Below are 14,190 nucleotides of genomic sequence, written 5' to 3'. Positions count from 1 at the left end.
GTAAGTTGTATCTATATAAACCTGTTATCTCTCCTTACAAGAGGTATATTTAATTTAATGATGAATCTGTTTTTTCGTGTATCATTTTCTTTGGTACTGTTAACCTCTGCCAAAGACTTCTCTAAACCGTCAATTCTGGCCTGCATAGCAATCATGTCTGATTTTACTTCTGTTCTAACCTCAACTTACTTTTCCTTTATTCTGTTGTCGATCATACCAGAAATTTTTTCTGACAGTTTTTCTGACACTCTGTCTTCGAAGTTTGTTTCTAACTCATCAAGCCTTTTTTCCAGTTTTTCACTCACACTATTTATATTTGATGATAGTTGACTACTAAGTTGTAATATTAGCGATTCGAGTCTATCTGTTTGGGTTGAGTTGATAGGTGCACTCGACATGTTACTTTGATATTATTGTCTAAATTTCTTGTGTTCGTTTGCGTCTGATGCATTAATGTTTTGTTCTGATAATTGTCTTTTTCTAAAAGGTTGTTGAATATAATCATTACTTACAGTCGCTGTCTGACTATAAAACATTTGATCGTTGACCAGCTGATTGGCGCCATTCCCGTCAGACAAAGAATATTGGAGAAATTGAGCCATATCGCCCTGAAATTCCACTTCTAATCACGGAAAATGTCGCAAAATGTCAGTTACAAACTTTGAGCTTTGATAATCACACTTCAATCGAGATAAAGTAATCCTTGCTAACACAAAATCAAATTTTTTTTTCAGAGCAGTCACAAAATCAACACAGACATTTATCACGTGACATATGACACTTATTATTATAGTAAATAATGGATTTTCGTCCTTACAGTGTTTTGTTGTCTTTCAGGGACGCGGTAATGTTTGTTTAGCCCGTGATTCATTAATCATTAGTGGTATCTGTAAGGCACATTGGTAAACGTGTTGATTGCGATCCACTGTTTTCTGAATGTTGACTTGTTTCTCCACAGATTGTCTTGTACAGCGCCAGCACACGATTGTTACAGGTAAAAGAAATGAATATAAAAACTCCTTGTAAAGCATTCAGTACCGAAACGATGTGGGAAAAAGTTGAAGTCATTAAAAACGAATCAATTATTTGTAAAACCCAGGATATTCCTGTGACTGAAAATAATTTAAGGTACACGGTAAAATACACACGATCTATCTTCGTCGAATGTTCTGTTCGAAACTTTGGTCTAGTTGCTATTTTCACTGAAGTGAATACAAAGAATAGTATGTTAGAGACACACACAAGTGAAACCGGTACAACAAACGTAACAATTATAGAAATTGGTTGGCTTATAAAACATATCTTACCACCGTATCCAACATCTCTATCGTTTGTGATGAATGTATTAATAACAATATTAAAACACACAATTATCGCTGGAATGCCATACGAATATACTATGTACAATTTAATGTTCGATTTTTCATTTGAACTGATGAATGTTTTATTCGTGAACACTTTGTACATATGGTAAGAGCATATATTTAAGCATCCAAATGTTACCAGCCAAAAATAATGTAAGAATATGCCTATCATTTTACATAATATTAGTAATTCGGTCTCGAAAACTCCTAACTGTAGAATAGTATGGGCCCAGAACATTGCAAATATTAAACATATGTTATTTTTTCCAGGAACAGTTCGTAGTGATGGAAACAAGCAATAGGTCAGGAATGTTGCAAACAAACATACTAGAGAAACGAATGTACATATTCTTAAAATTATTCCCCAAAAGTCTATTTGCTCTTTCGGTGCTGACCGTATCGACATCAACATTTCAAATGTGTCCAAGCATACCCTTGCTGTTTTAAATCTTGTTAAGATATACTGATCTTGTGTTAACTGTAATCCATTTTTCAAGAACGTAAGATTCATACTGAATCCATCAGTTTCAAATTCTGATGATTTTAATTCTACCTGAATGCACGTTAAAAGATTTGTAACCTGAGAATGTACAAATAAATCGGGACTAGCTTCACGATACCTCATTGCATATGTTTGTTTTCTGAAACATTTGTTAGTAAATCCATTCTTCCTTATTAAACTATAAGTATTGAACGCTTCACTGACTGGATACGTATTAAAGGTGTATGTAGCTCCTTCATGGGTTACGTTAAATTGCGTATTCAAATTTTGTAACAGGCTTATTTCAACTGAAGATCGGTTGACATATTCTGATATAAAAATAGTAAGCTGACCAAACAGAATTAGTTCAGTGCCATTTACCCATTTTGTTCCAGTGCCGCAGCTTAAATCTGTCAGTAAAAGTGATGACGCGGTACTAGAGGACATTTTGAGTTCCAAATTCCCATAAAGGTGCATTTGAAAAAACTTATCAATGGATTGCAAAAATAAACGAGTCGAGTTTATCGTTTCTGTCAGTAAACCTTTCATACCGACGGCTAATATATATCCAAGATTAGTAGATGTTGGAAGTAGTGGAATACAAACGTCATTCATTAAAATTCTTCCTGGATAGCACTTCAAGCTCCGACATTCACCCTGAAATTAAACAATATATTATACAGCGCCTCTTTTTAAATGTCTAAATGACATTATGGATCAAATTTTTATAAGAATGTTTTCGACAGATGCTTCATCGTCGTTCAGTTCACAACTTGTTAAATCACACTTAGCTGAAGAAGCCTATTTATTCTTATTGAATAATGTTTTTACAGAAAGGCTTCGAAATATTTTTTTTCTGACTCAAGTTAGAAAACCCTGATGCAGCGACTCTGATTATACAGACTTGAAATTTGTCACCTCAGCTTTTATACATAATCAACAAAATAATGTAACGCTAAATATGTATTAATTCCCAAATCAGGAATATGATGATGAGTGCATCGACCAGATATGCTCTCCTCCCTATTGATTTAACTTACAACAAAAGCACAACAAGATTTACTTGTCACTAGACATTAGAAATCAACAAGTAACATTACCTTTAAATGTGACTGTTCCCCTAAAAAAAAAAGGCGGAAGATACCAAGGGGACATTCAAAACTCATAAGTTGAGATAAACTGACAACAACGCCATGGCAAAAAAAGGAAGGAATAAACAAAAAAGACAAACAAGTGCACAAAAGGCTACACAGAAAACAAAACACTGAGCAACACAAATCCCAACAAATCAGTTATGTAATTGAATAAGTACCTTTCTCTTTATATTTATCGATACATTTTGTTCCATGGATGAAAATGCGACAGAAACAACCAGAATCTCAAGAAACTCAAGAAAGAGCGCAAAAAGGTGAATTGATATGGTAAAGTTAGCATTTTCGCTATTTACACATAATACAATTAATAAGTCATATCTTCCAATGCGTGTTGAAATGAGGGACATGACCAAACCAGTATTAATATAAGATGGACCTCACTGAATTTTGGAATGAATGACTGTAAATTGTTTAAATTTCTTACCGTTTCCTGGATAAAAACGTCCTCACAACTGCTTTCATTTGAACTGTCCAAATTGTTTTCATTCTTTGGGAGTTTTAATGTAAATATAACTCGGAATGTAGGTAAATCAGTTTGTTTGGGTTTTGATGTTATAAGCCAACTAACAGCATACCAATGATTTGCATATTCATTACATCGTCTACAGAACTCATTTTTATACGGTGCAGAATTCGGAATTGCAGGAAGAGTTAAACAAAGGTGTTCTATTGTATAATAATCACTCATCGACGATTTCATGTTCATGTTGCATGATGAAATTAACGTTTCAATCTGGCGATCAGGGTTACAAATGAGACAGAAAATGCTAGAAAATTTCTGAGCGTTCATATTTTCACATACATATTTAATGTCTGAATCAAATCTATGCCATAGTCCCGTAACATTACATTTGCTAAATTTTTTTTCCACGCACTGAATACTCATTGAATTTACAGATTTTGGTGGTCCAATTGATAATTTACATTTATTTTTCCAGCGAATTTCACAAGGTCTGAAGTTTTCAAAACAGTTTTTAGGGAACTGATTTTTATATATGTATCACAACTCAGTATCAAATCCCATGATTGAAACTGAAATGGTGCGTTCTTATGAGAACAAATAGCGCAATATCTGTTTTTATAATGAGTATATCCTCTCTCTCTACTGGTAACAGCTATTGGTAGAAATGCTAAATTTTCAATGCTTCTATTTCTATGACAAAGATCACTTACATTTCTTGCTGTTTCTTCAGAACAAGAAGCATACAATGGGACACAAGTTTTGCGGTCAGACACAATTTCATCTGAGCAAATTGTTTGTTTCTGGAAAGCTTTGTCGATGCAGCAGCCATTTGGCTTAAAATGACAGTCATCGCTACAGTCACATGCTCTATCTATATTAGTGCACACTTCGTTTAGTCTACCTGTAAATGCCGTGAAGTAACGTGCAAGATTAGTCACATTGACTTCACGATTTCTGTTTATTTTCGGGGAATCTTCCGTATTGTTGGCGTCTATCTGTGGGTAAATGTCCCTATAATTCCCAGAATTGACATGTATGACATGACTAGTAAATGTACTTTCGAAAAACTCCAAAGAAAATTCGAATCGAAAATCCTTTTTCATATGTATGCGAATACGGCAGACATCATTTAAATCATTCACTCTACCTTTGTTACATATGTAACAATATATATTTCGAAACGGAAGGATTATTGTCGATGACATAGCCTTTTTGCATGCGTTTTCTAAATCAAAATCATAATGCTGCCAAAGACCGGTTATGTTACATTGAGAAATAAAATTATCTTGGTTGCGTGGAGGGTTGCATATAAAACAGAACACGTTCTTGAAAAAGCGATAACTTTTCTGATTATATGTCTCACATGCTGTTTTTACATCTGAATCATACTTAGTCCATGTACCAGTAATATTGCATTTATGAACTCGTGTTTCTTCCGCCGAGTTACATACCGGTATATCCTGTGTCGGAATATCGGTGTGGAAACCAATGTTACATCTTTTGTCATCGACGGTATTGAAGATTTCTTCATATGATGATAGAAAATTGAAATCGGCGAAATCTAAACATTGAATTTCTAGCTGCCACTTTCTAAAATTTTCTTTAGTTTCATTATGACACAACGCACAATAAATATTTCTATAAATCAAATTATTCCTTGAATCAGTTACCGGTAAATTTTGTATTTGATCTATTAAATCGTCGTTCTTCTTTTCGCATAGGTACTTTGTTTTGTTGTCGGCAAATGATGGACACGTATCAACCATCAGCACAAAAGTACTGTTTTTATGAGGACTCTTTTCTACAATGTTTGTGTTTGTGCATTTTAACTGATAAGAAAAAAAGAAATCAGGACAACAATCCCCCCGAGAAAAACATCGTTTGTCACAATAACAACGAGGGCATTTAGATATATCCAATTTCTTGATAACATCCGGTTGTTCAGAGCGATCACAAAGTTTAGATCCACAAGCGCTGGTATACACTTCGATAACATGCGAAATGTTCAGTGAGTGAACTTCTAGTATAAATAGTAGTAACAGAAGAAAACCCATGTCTTCGAACCTGTAAAGTGATTTGAAAAAAACTAATTATTTTGTAATAATATTCATGACTATCGTTTGAACTATTTTGTCTATGGTGATACGGATATTTTTTTTGTCAGATAATCTTTTTTTTCTCTTAATAACAGGTTTTTAACATTGGATTATCTTGTGAATAAAATGTAGATTGCCAGTAAGGGATCGGAGTCATAACAGAAATAAGAATTTTATGTTTTAATGAATAAAAATACAAAATTAGCATCACCAGTTTGTATACTCTGAAAATACGTCAGGAAAATGGAAATGCCATTTCATTTTAAATTAACAGACTTTTTAGAATGACTTTAAGACTTAATTTGAGTGTCAGTGCAATCATAGTTCCTAAAACGTACAATTAAATAAGTATAAGCTATAAACATAAGGAGATTTGGTATGAATGCCAATAAGACAACTATCTATACAGACCAAAAGTTAGAATTATTAACTATAACTGGTACCGTACAGCTTTATACAAGGAGCATGTAAATAGCATATAGTAACTATCACAAGCCCCTGTATGAATAAACGTGTAATAGTTTAAAAGATAAAAAACGGTCTGATTTATACAACATTAATAAAGGGGAAAACTAATATGACAGCCAGGATTTGAACAAGCACATACAGATTGCAAAAATATTTATTAAGTTTGTGCTTGTCAGACAGTAATGAAACAACACAATATAAAAACAATAAAAACAAGGTGTAAAAATCAATAGATTACTCACCAGATAAGTAGTAAGCATAAAACAAACAACACAAAGACAAAAGGCACTAAGTACCGATTTAAGAGTACTTGCGGGCCTCGGTGGCCGAGTGGTCTAATTAGTTACTACTGTAATCACTAGCCAGTCAACACTGAGGTTGTGAGTTCGAAACCCGCTCGTGTGGGTGCACTCGACTCCAATCTTAATTGACTAGGATTGTCAGTTTTCCTATCGAAGGTCGGTGGTTTTCTCCGGGCACTCCGGCTTCCTCCACCAATAAAAACTGGCCGCCACGAAATAGCTCAAAAGCGGTGCTTAAAAGTGGCGTTAAAACACCAAAAATCAAATCAAATAAAGAGTACTCGCAATTACTGAAAGATACTTTAAAGCCAGTTTCAAATAATGAGAAAACAATATTATCCCGGACTAAAATTTCAATCAGTACATCTCCAACGGATTTAGTGTAAAGACGTCATGAGCAGCCTGTGTACTGGCTTCCGAAGCTGCATAAAACTCCATGCAAATATAGATTTATTTCGCCTTCAAGCCATTGTTCCACTACTAAACTATCTATTCTAATTACTAGTACACTTGGTACAATCAAAAACCTGGTAATAAATTGTTCAAATAAGGCCTTTGAAAATAGTGGAATTAATTACTTTTGGAGTGTCAAAAATTAGTTGGAAGTACTTGATAAATTGCATGCTTATATTGGTGATTTCGAATCTGTTCAATGTTTTGATTTTTCTACCCTGTATACCACGTTGCCTCATAATTTTATTAAGAAAAATTCACACACCTGATTAAATGGGCATTTAAGAAGTCGGAATGCGAATATATATGTTCAAACTCTTTTAGGTCATTTTTTAGTAACAACAAACAAAAGAACTATGTCAATTGGACCTGATTTGATACTATAACTGCCCTTGAATTTTTACTAGATAACATTTTTGTTCGCTATGGAGATTCCGTATATCGTCAGGTTATCGGAATTCCCATGGGGACTAACTGTGCACCACGTATTGCGGTCCTGTTTCTGTATTGTTATGAGTAACAATTTATGACTAAAATCAGCAAAGACCCATCGAAACAACATCTGATTCAAAAATTTAATAACACTTTTAGATATTTAGATGATATATTGGCTCTCAATAATGACGACTTCAGTATGTACACTAAAGAGATATATCCTGCCGAACTGACTTTAAATAAAGCTTATACTAACAATGAACACTGCGCTTTCCTGGATCTTGATATCTTTATCTTTAACGGGAAGCTTAATACCAAAGTTTATGATAAAAGAGATGATTTTTCATTTCCTATTGTTAATTATCCATTTTTAGATGATGACGTTCCCTTGTCGCCATCTTATGGTGTTTATATATCTCAACTTGTTCGATTCGCTCGTGTATGTAACAACGTATTTGATTTCAACGAAAGAAATCTCTGTATTACTGAAAAATTATTACACCAGCGTTTTCGATATCACAAACTAGTCAAAACATTTACTATATTTTATCATCGGTACAAGGACATCATTCGTAAATATAAATCAACATGCAGACATCTTATACGTTCAGGTATTTCACATCCAATATTTTATGGTAATATTCTTTACAAAGCACAAAAATGTCGGCATTCACCTCAAAAGCTAACCAAACCTTTAAACAGACTTATTCGAAAAGAATATAGTTACGATACTGTTGTCAAGTCATTAAGGATTGCATATTTTGGTATTAATATTGATTCACTCATAGGGTCTTTGCATCGGAAATAAACACATTTATTCTAAAACCAGTTGTTGGCATGATACGGGTTATGTTCTTTTCATATATTTTATGATGGTATGATATTATACCCCTAACGGGAGGGATTGTACTTGATTTTCATATGATGAAGACATAATCTTTCAATCAGTTTAATTGAGGTCTGGAGCTGGCATGTCAGTAACTGCTAGTAGTCCTTTATTAATTTATGTATCATTGTCATTTTGCTTAGTTTCTTTTGTTACTTATTTTGACATCGGACTCGGACTTCTTTTAAACTGAGTTTTACTGTGCGAATTGATATGTGTTTCGAGGGTTGAGATCTCACAAAACATGTTTAACCTCGCCGCATTTTTGCGCCTGTCCCAAGTCAGGAGCCTCTGGCCTTTGTTAGTCTAGTATGTTTTTTAATTTTAGTTCATTTATATGTTTTGGAGTTTAGATTGACGTCCATTTCCACTGAACTAGCACACAATTTTATTTAGGGGCCAGCTGAGGACCACCTCCGGGTGCGGGATTTTTCTCGCTGCATTGAAGACCCATTGGTGGCCTTCGGCTGTTGTCTGCTCTTTGGTCGGGTTGTTGTCTCTTTGACATATTCCCCATTTCCATTCTCAATTTTATATATAATATTTTTTTATTCTTGAATCGAAGGTTTGAAAAAGTGGCCTTTCCACACCTTTTCTTTTGACATGGAGTTTGTAAATTAAATACCATGCGATCAACATCATTATCGATATATAATTTTCCTGAATCGATAAAAAAATTTACCTACCTTAATGGCAGACCCTATATATATATAAACTGTTTCCAAAATTTTACAAGTTCAAAGATAGATATTTCCAAGAACATTTATATATGTATATAATATTTAATGATGGTCACAGATGATAACATGTCGTTTGTTCAGTTATTATATTACATGTATAACTCGAAGGTAAATTGTTTTATTTTGTATTCCATGTAACTGATGGTCAACAATCTAGGTAATATGTGCAGCTGTTGTAGATATGTTTATTTTCTAAAGGGGCAATTCTTGAAATACAGTAATTCTACTATATCCACATACTCATATAAACAAACATAAAAAATGCTTCTTTCATGACTATTTGTTTTGAAGTTATAACGTTGTTTCCAATAAAAAATTAAAACAAGAAAATATGAATTATATTGCAGCATACATATCTTAATCAAACTTATAGCTTACGCTATTGAAATACTAACCTCCAACCCTTCTATGACCCTTGATTGTGATCTTTATGCGTATTTATGTTACAATGATATACAACCTACTATGCCATGTACACATCTCTGGCTTTCAAATGATTGAGTACTAGCGGTCCCGATGAAGCTAAATCCAGAAAAAGCTCTTCTGTCGCACGAAACATATAAAGTGTTATTTTTATTTTCTAATTGTATATCATTCATATGTTAACCAATGTAAACTTTTTTTTTAAATATTTGATGCAAAGTTTGTATTTTCAATTACTTACTAAATGTTCTTTATGTTGTTGAAATGGTTTTGCAAATACAATCATGTAAATGCAAGCGTGCTGATACATATTCAAAATAACAATAGGGTGTAATGAGAAATTCACTGGATTGATGAATAACACAACATCTATGAAAACACAAAACGTCATAAGTAATTATGCAAGTTGCAAACCAATACACTCAGCACGCCGAGACGAAAAAGACTTTGCATTATCTTGATTTTTACAAATTACGAAATCTATTTATAGGATTCATCATCTAATTATATATGAATTACCAGAACATTATCCATTTAACATTTTCTCGATCTTTCATTTAGGCAAACATTTTTTGTTTTCACTGCAAGAACTTGTCTGACGACCGAATTATTGTACACGAATTATAATAAATTACTGACTGTGTTTTATGGATTTTAGAAATACTGTTACACATAAATATTTCAGTACACATAATTAGATTGCAAATAATCAGTGGCAAATTGTTTTCTGACATTTTAATTTACATACACAGAACTCACAAGATTTTATTGTTTAGTTTTTGTAACAAAGCAATTAATATATTTGAAAAGAATTTGTTTTGTTCAATATTTAGTTTATATTAAAAATTATTACAATTGTTGCAGTAAGATGAGAGTAGACGAGGAATAATACTGATTTTTTTTCAAATAGATTAAAATTGTGAACAAAAATAAGAAGATATAGAAGTTAATGTTGTCGAACCAGGCGATCAGTTGTTTGTTAAAAATAATTATCTTTTCAGGGGGCTCAAAATCAGATATATGAAAAGCAGAAAAATATGAACTATATAAGAGGATATTGAACAGATATATCATGTTAAGGAGAAGTATTTGCGAAAAATACCAGTCGAGAGAATGTTAAATTTCGCGAGCCGTAAGGCGAGGGAAATTCATTCTCAAGACTGTTTAATTACACCGAATGTTAACGTACAAAACGCATTGATGATCGTGACATAAAACGCATTGATGATCGTGACATAAAACACATTGATGATCGTGACATTACAAGCGTCCAGTCGGACAGAGTATTTTTTGGCAAATACCACGGCAGAGAGGGTAAAAAAGGCATATCCTTTTTGCATATACCCCGGCGCTGTTTAAAAATGAACGATATTCATTTGATAAAAGTAAATTGGTGAAAAATACACTGGCTATCAACCAATCAAAACCCAGGATTCTTACATAAGGTGTAATTAAGACACAAAACTACCTTATCCAAAACATACATGAGTTTTGAAAATCAATAACGTACTTAAAACAGTTATTTAGAATATGCCAGTCACACAAATATCAGCATTTTCCTGTTTTACAATTAATGTTTAATTACAAATTCAAAACAAAAAGACAAATCAAGCTTAAATAAGACACATTACCTCTTAAACTGCGCAACATTATATTAAGAGAAATATACCTAGAAAAAACACAAGGGGGAAGGAGGGGGTAATGATACAGCATTGTTCCATTGCTCGGTTATAACTTTGATTTCTTTGATAAACACATTAAATAAATATATATTAAGCATAGCTCTGATCTTCGTCTATGTTTGACTGTAAATGGTTTGCCCTTTTTTGTTATATTAGCTTTGTAGAGTTTAAATTAGGAATCAGATTTTCTCAATATACACAACAACACAAATAACGCTACGCTTCTTCCCATATTAAGTAGTTTTATAGTGTTTTTGCTAAAAATGTGTAAACCTGTAGTATATTCTAAGCATAACCTAGAAGCTAACCAACGGGATCAGTTTTTAAGCTCTACTGGTTAACATTGTTCAAAGGTTCAGGTAAGGCATGTTTATCGGAGCATTATTAAAAATATACCACTCATATTTGGTATATGCTTTTGCATAAATATTCATCAATTTAGATTGTAATCAGAAAATTCAGCTCCAGTCACCAGTTGTGCTTTTACTACATTGAAATTTCTAAATCGTAGAAAATTTGTTTTCTGATAAACTGTTTAGTATGCTAAATCATTATGCTGGAGTTTCTTATTGACACCATATTTGTTGAATTTGGAGGTGTCTTTTCAAAAAAATTGTCGAAAAAAGTAAAATAACAAATTGTCGACATTCCTATGGGAATGAATTGTGCGCTTCTCCTTGCCGACCTCTTCTTATTTTCATATGAGTCGGAGTTCCTTCAGACACTTGTCCAAAACAAGAAGATCAAAGAAGCTAGATCATTTAATTTCACATTCAAATATATTGATGATGTTCTTTCCATTAACATATCCTCCAAAACTAGAAATTTAAAAAAAAACCAACAAACACGGCTTCATCCACCCCATTTTAAACTTATACTTATTCTCTGACATGTTTAACTTCGCCACATTCTGTATGTGCCTGTCCCAAGTCAGGAGCCTGTAGTTCAGTGGTTGTCGTTAGTTCATTTCTGTCATATTTGTTTTTCGTAAATAATTTTGTTATAAATAAGGTCGTTAGTTCTTTCAATTGTATTGTTTCATATTTTTCATGTCGGGGCCTTTTATAGCCAACTATACGGTATGGATTTTTCTCATTGTTGAAGGCCGTACGTTGCCTATACTTGCTTAAATTCACTTCATTTGAACTTGGGTGGATAGTTGTCTCATTGGCAATCATACCACACCTTTCTATTCTTATATAGAATTAAAAAAATGTTATCAACTCCCAAGGAGACTGAGAATCTATTTTTTTCATCGAAACATATATGCAAGCGTACCGTTTGTTGACATGGTATCGCTATATTTACGATGAAATAACTGCATTTTGCATTTTATTTGATAAGTATCTATAATTATGGAAGATATCTATTGTATTTAAGTTATATCAAATTTGGTCGAAATTGTCGACGGAAGCGTTTTATTTTCTCTTCCAGTGAGATTTTTATGCCAGGAATAGATCATGTCACTTGAAAATGAATCGATATCCGATGCAACCAAATAAAAAATAATATGTAACCTTGCTAGGTTTACATTTATTTGTTTGGAATAGATGTAGTCACTTTCGGCAACAAATTTTACGGAACGTTCACAAGACTTAGTTACAACGTATATAATCACTTAAAATATATCCACACAATATATCTATTACATTCCTTACCAGATACAAGCTACTGAGCCATATACTCATTCCCACAGTCTAAATGTTCCTTGGCAAACGCAAGACAAACTCACGCAACAGTCTGAATTCAATAATGTGCGGACATAAAAAACACACAACACGTCACAGTGTGCAGCAATATAGCTTCAAGATGAACCTCTAATTTCCAAATTTTCTCTAAGCTAGCTTTGATTTTCTCCAAATATTCCACAACTCATTATTACATGAAAAACATAAATAATCTTAAAGAATTTACTACCTAACCCAGTTTGCAGAACAAACAATGTTAATCTGTTATGGCAGGATAGCCATTTGTTTTAATTACTTTAATAGACGAAAAGCACAGGCATAATATGAAGCAATTAATTCCATTTTAAAATTAAAATATACTTTTACAGTTCTGTGCGTTGCTTTACCCCATATCTCCGTAATCACAGATACGCTTCTTTATCTGTTCGGGGATGCGCTGAAAGGTCTCTCTCATTAAAATAAAATTTGCTTCTATTTTAATCAGAGATGTAAGAAATGTTTTTTTCTATCTTCATTCACAAAACACTGACACAACGACTTCGTTCGGACAAAAATTCAAACGAGCATGTGCTCAAGAAGCCTTTCATAGTTTAGTATAATCAGATAACTTCAAAAGATTATTAGAAGATTTTGTTATGTTTTAATTAAAATCTTAGGTTTGAAAAATTAAGGCAGTTATTTTTTATGATTCATAGTTTTATTTTATTTTGCTAGTATATATTCTATAGACTGTACACTATATTGAAATTATATTCAACAGTAATAATGCCAACTTTGATTACAGCAATGACATAGATCTATTAATAACTTAATGTGCTTTTGATTATTTCTTTCGTTTGGCGTCTGTGTCATTGATATATATCCAAACTCCCTTTTATTTTATTCAATATCACATTAAAACACACATCGTTAGGAGAAATTCTAAAGGTCAAATTGTAAACTTTATAGTTATATGTCAATTTGTTATTTCATCCACTTTAATATAAATAAATGTGATCTCATAACATGCGACGGTTGATAAGCTACATGTATAGAGGAACAAACCAGATTTGTCTTTTACATTATATCAATCAGAGTTCGTTTCATAGACTTAAACTTTTTCAAACGAGAGAATTCTTATATCTCAATTGATTTGTCTAGCTGACGTTAATATAAAACTATACATTTCTCTTTATGAACTATAACATGTATAAGTTACTTACCGACTTTTTTTTTGGTGTTAAGAGAAATAATACCAAACAATAAGGATTGCCTATAATTGCTTACATCCATTTCATTTGAACTTTGGTGGACAGTAACTATTGTATCATTGGCAATCATACCACTCTTTCTTATTTATCTATATATATGTTATTTCTACTAAGCTTTTATTTTTCGTTGCAAGAAATTCTAAAACTGTTACTTAGTCATAAAATGGAAAATGGACCATAGAAGGAAAAATTTACCACTATGCAGTTACTGGCTTTAAAATTGAGTTAGATGTCGTCTTTTAATATGTTGGGAGGTGTATTTTGTAAGGTTTATTTTTGAAAGTTTATGATAATTTTAATACATT

The 14,190-nt window shown here is 32.6% G+C and overlaps 1 protein-coding gene across 1 annotated transcript; it reads right to left on the bottom strand.

The window, feature by feature from the left end:
- Positions 1-1,479: 1,479 nt before the first annotated feature.
- Positions 1,480-5,520, bottom strand: LOC127720119 (uncharacterized). The gene is made up of 2 exons (XM_052226547.1): positions 3,424-5,520; positions 1,480-2,502 (listed from the first exon to the last, which is right to left on the bottom strand). Exon 1 carries the CDS (start codon positions 5,514-5,516, stop codon positions 3,891-3,893), a length of 1,626 nt encoding a protein of 541 aa, XP_052082507.1. The 5' UTR covers positions 5,517-5,520; the 3' UTR covers positions 1,480-2,502; positions 3,424-3,890.
- Between the last annotated feature and the right edge of the window lie 8,670 nt (positions 5,521-14,190).

Source organism: Mytilus californianus, unplaced genomic scaffold, assembly GCF_021869535.1.
Source record: "Mytilus californianus isolate M0D057914Y unplaced genomic scaffold, xbMytCali1.0.p SCAF_11, whole genome shotgun sequence".
Lineage (NCBI taxonomy): Eukaryota > Metazoa > Mollusca > Bivalvia > Mytilida > Mytilidae > Mytilus > Mytilus californianus.
Note: the sequence above shows the minus strand (reverse complement) of the source record. Positions and strands in the feature narration are given on the sequence as shown.

What these genes read in the sequence shown, in the direction of transcription:
- LOC127720119 (XM_052226547.1), bottom strand. Translation starts at nt 5,516, where the DNA reads ATGGGTTTTCTTCTGTTACTACTATTTATACTAGAAGTTCACTCACTG.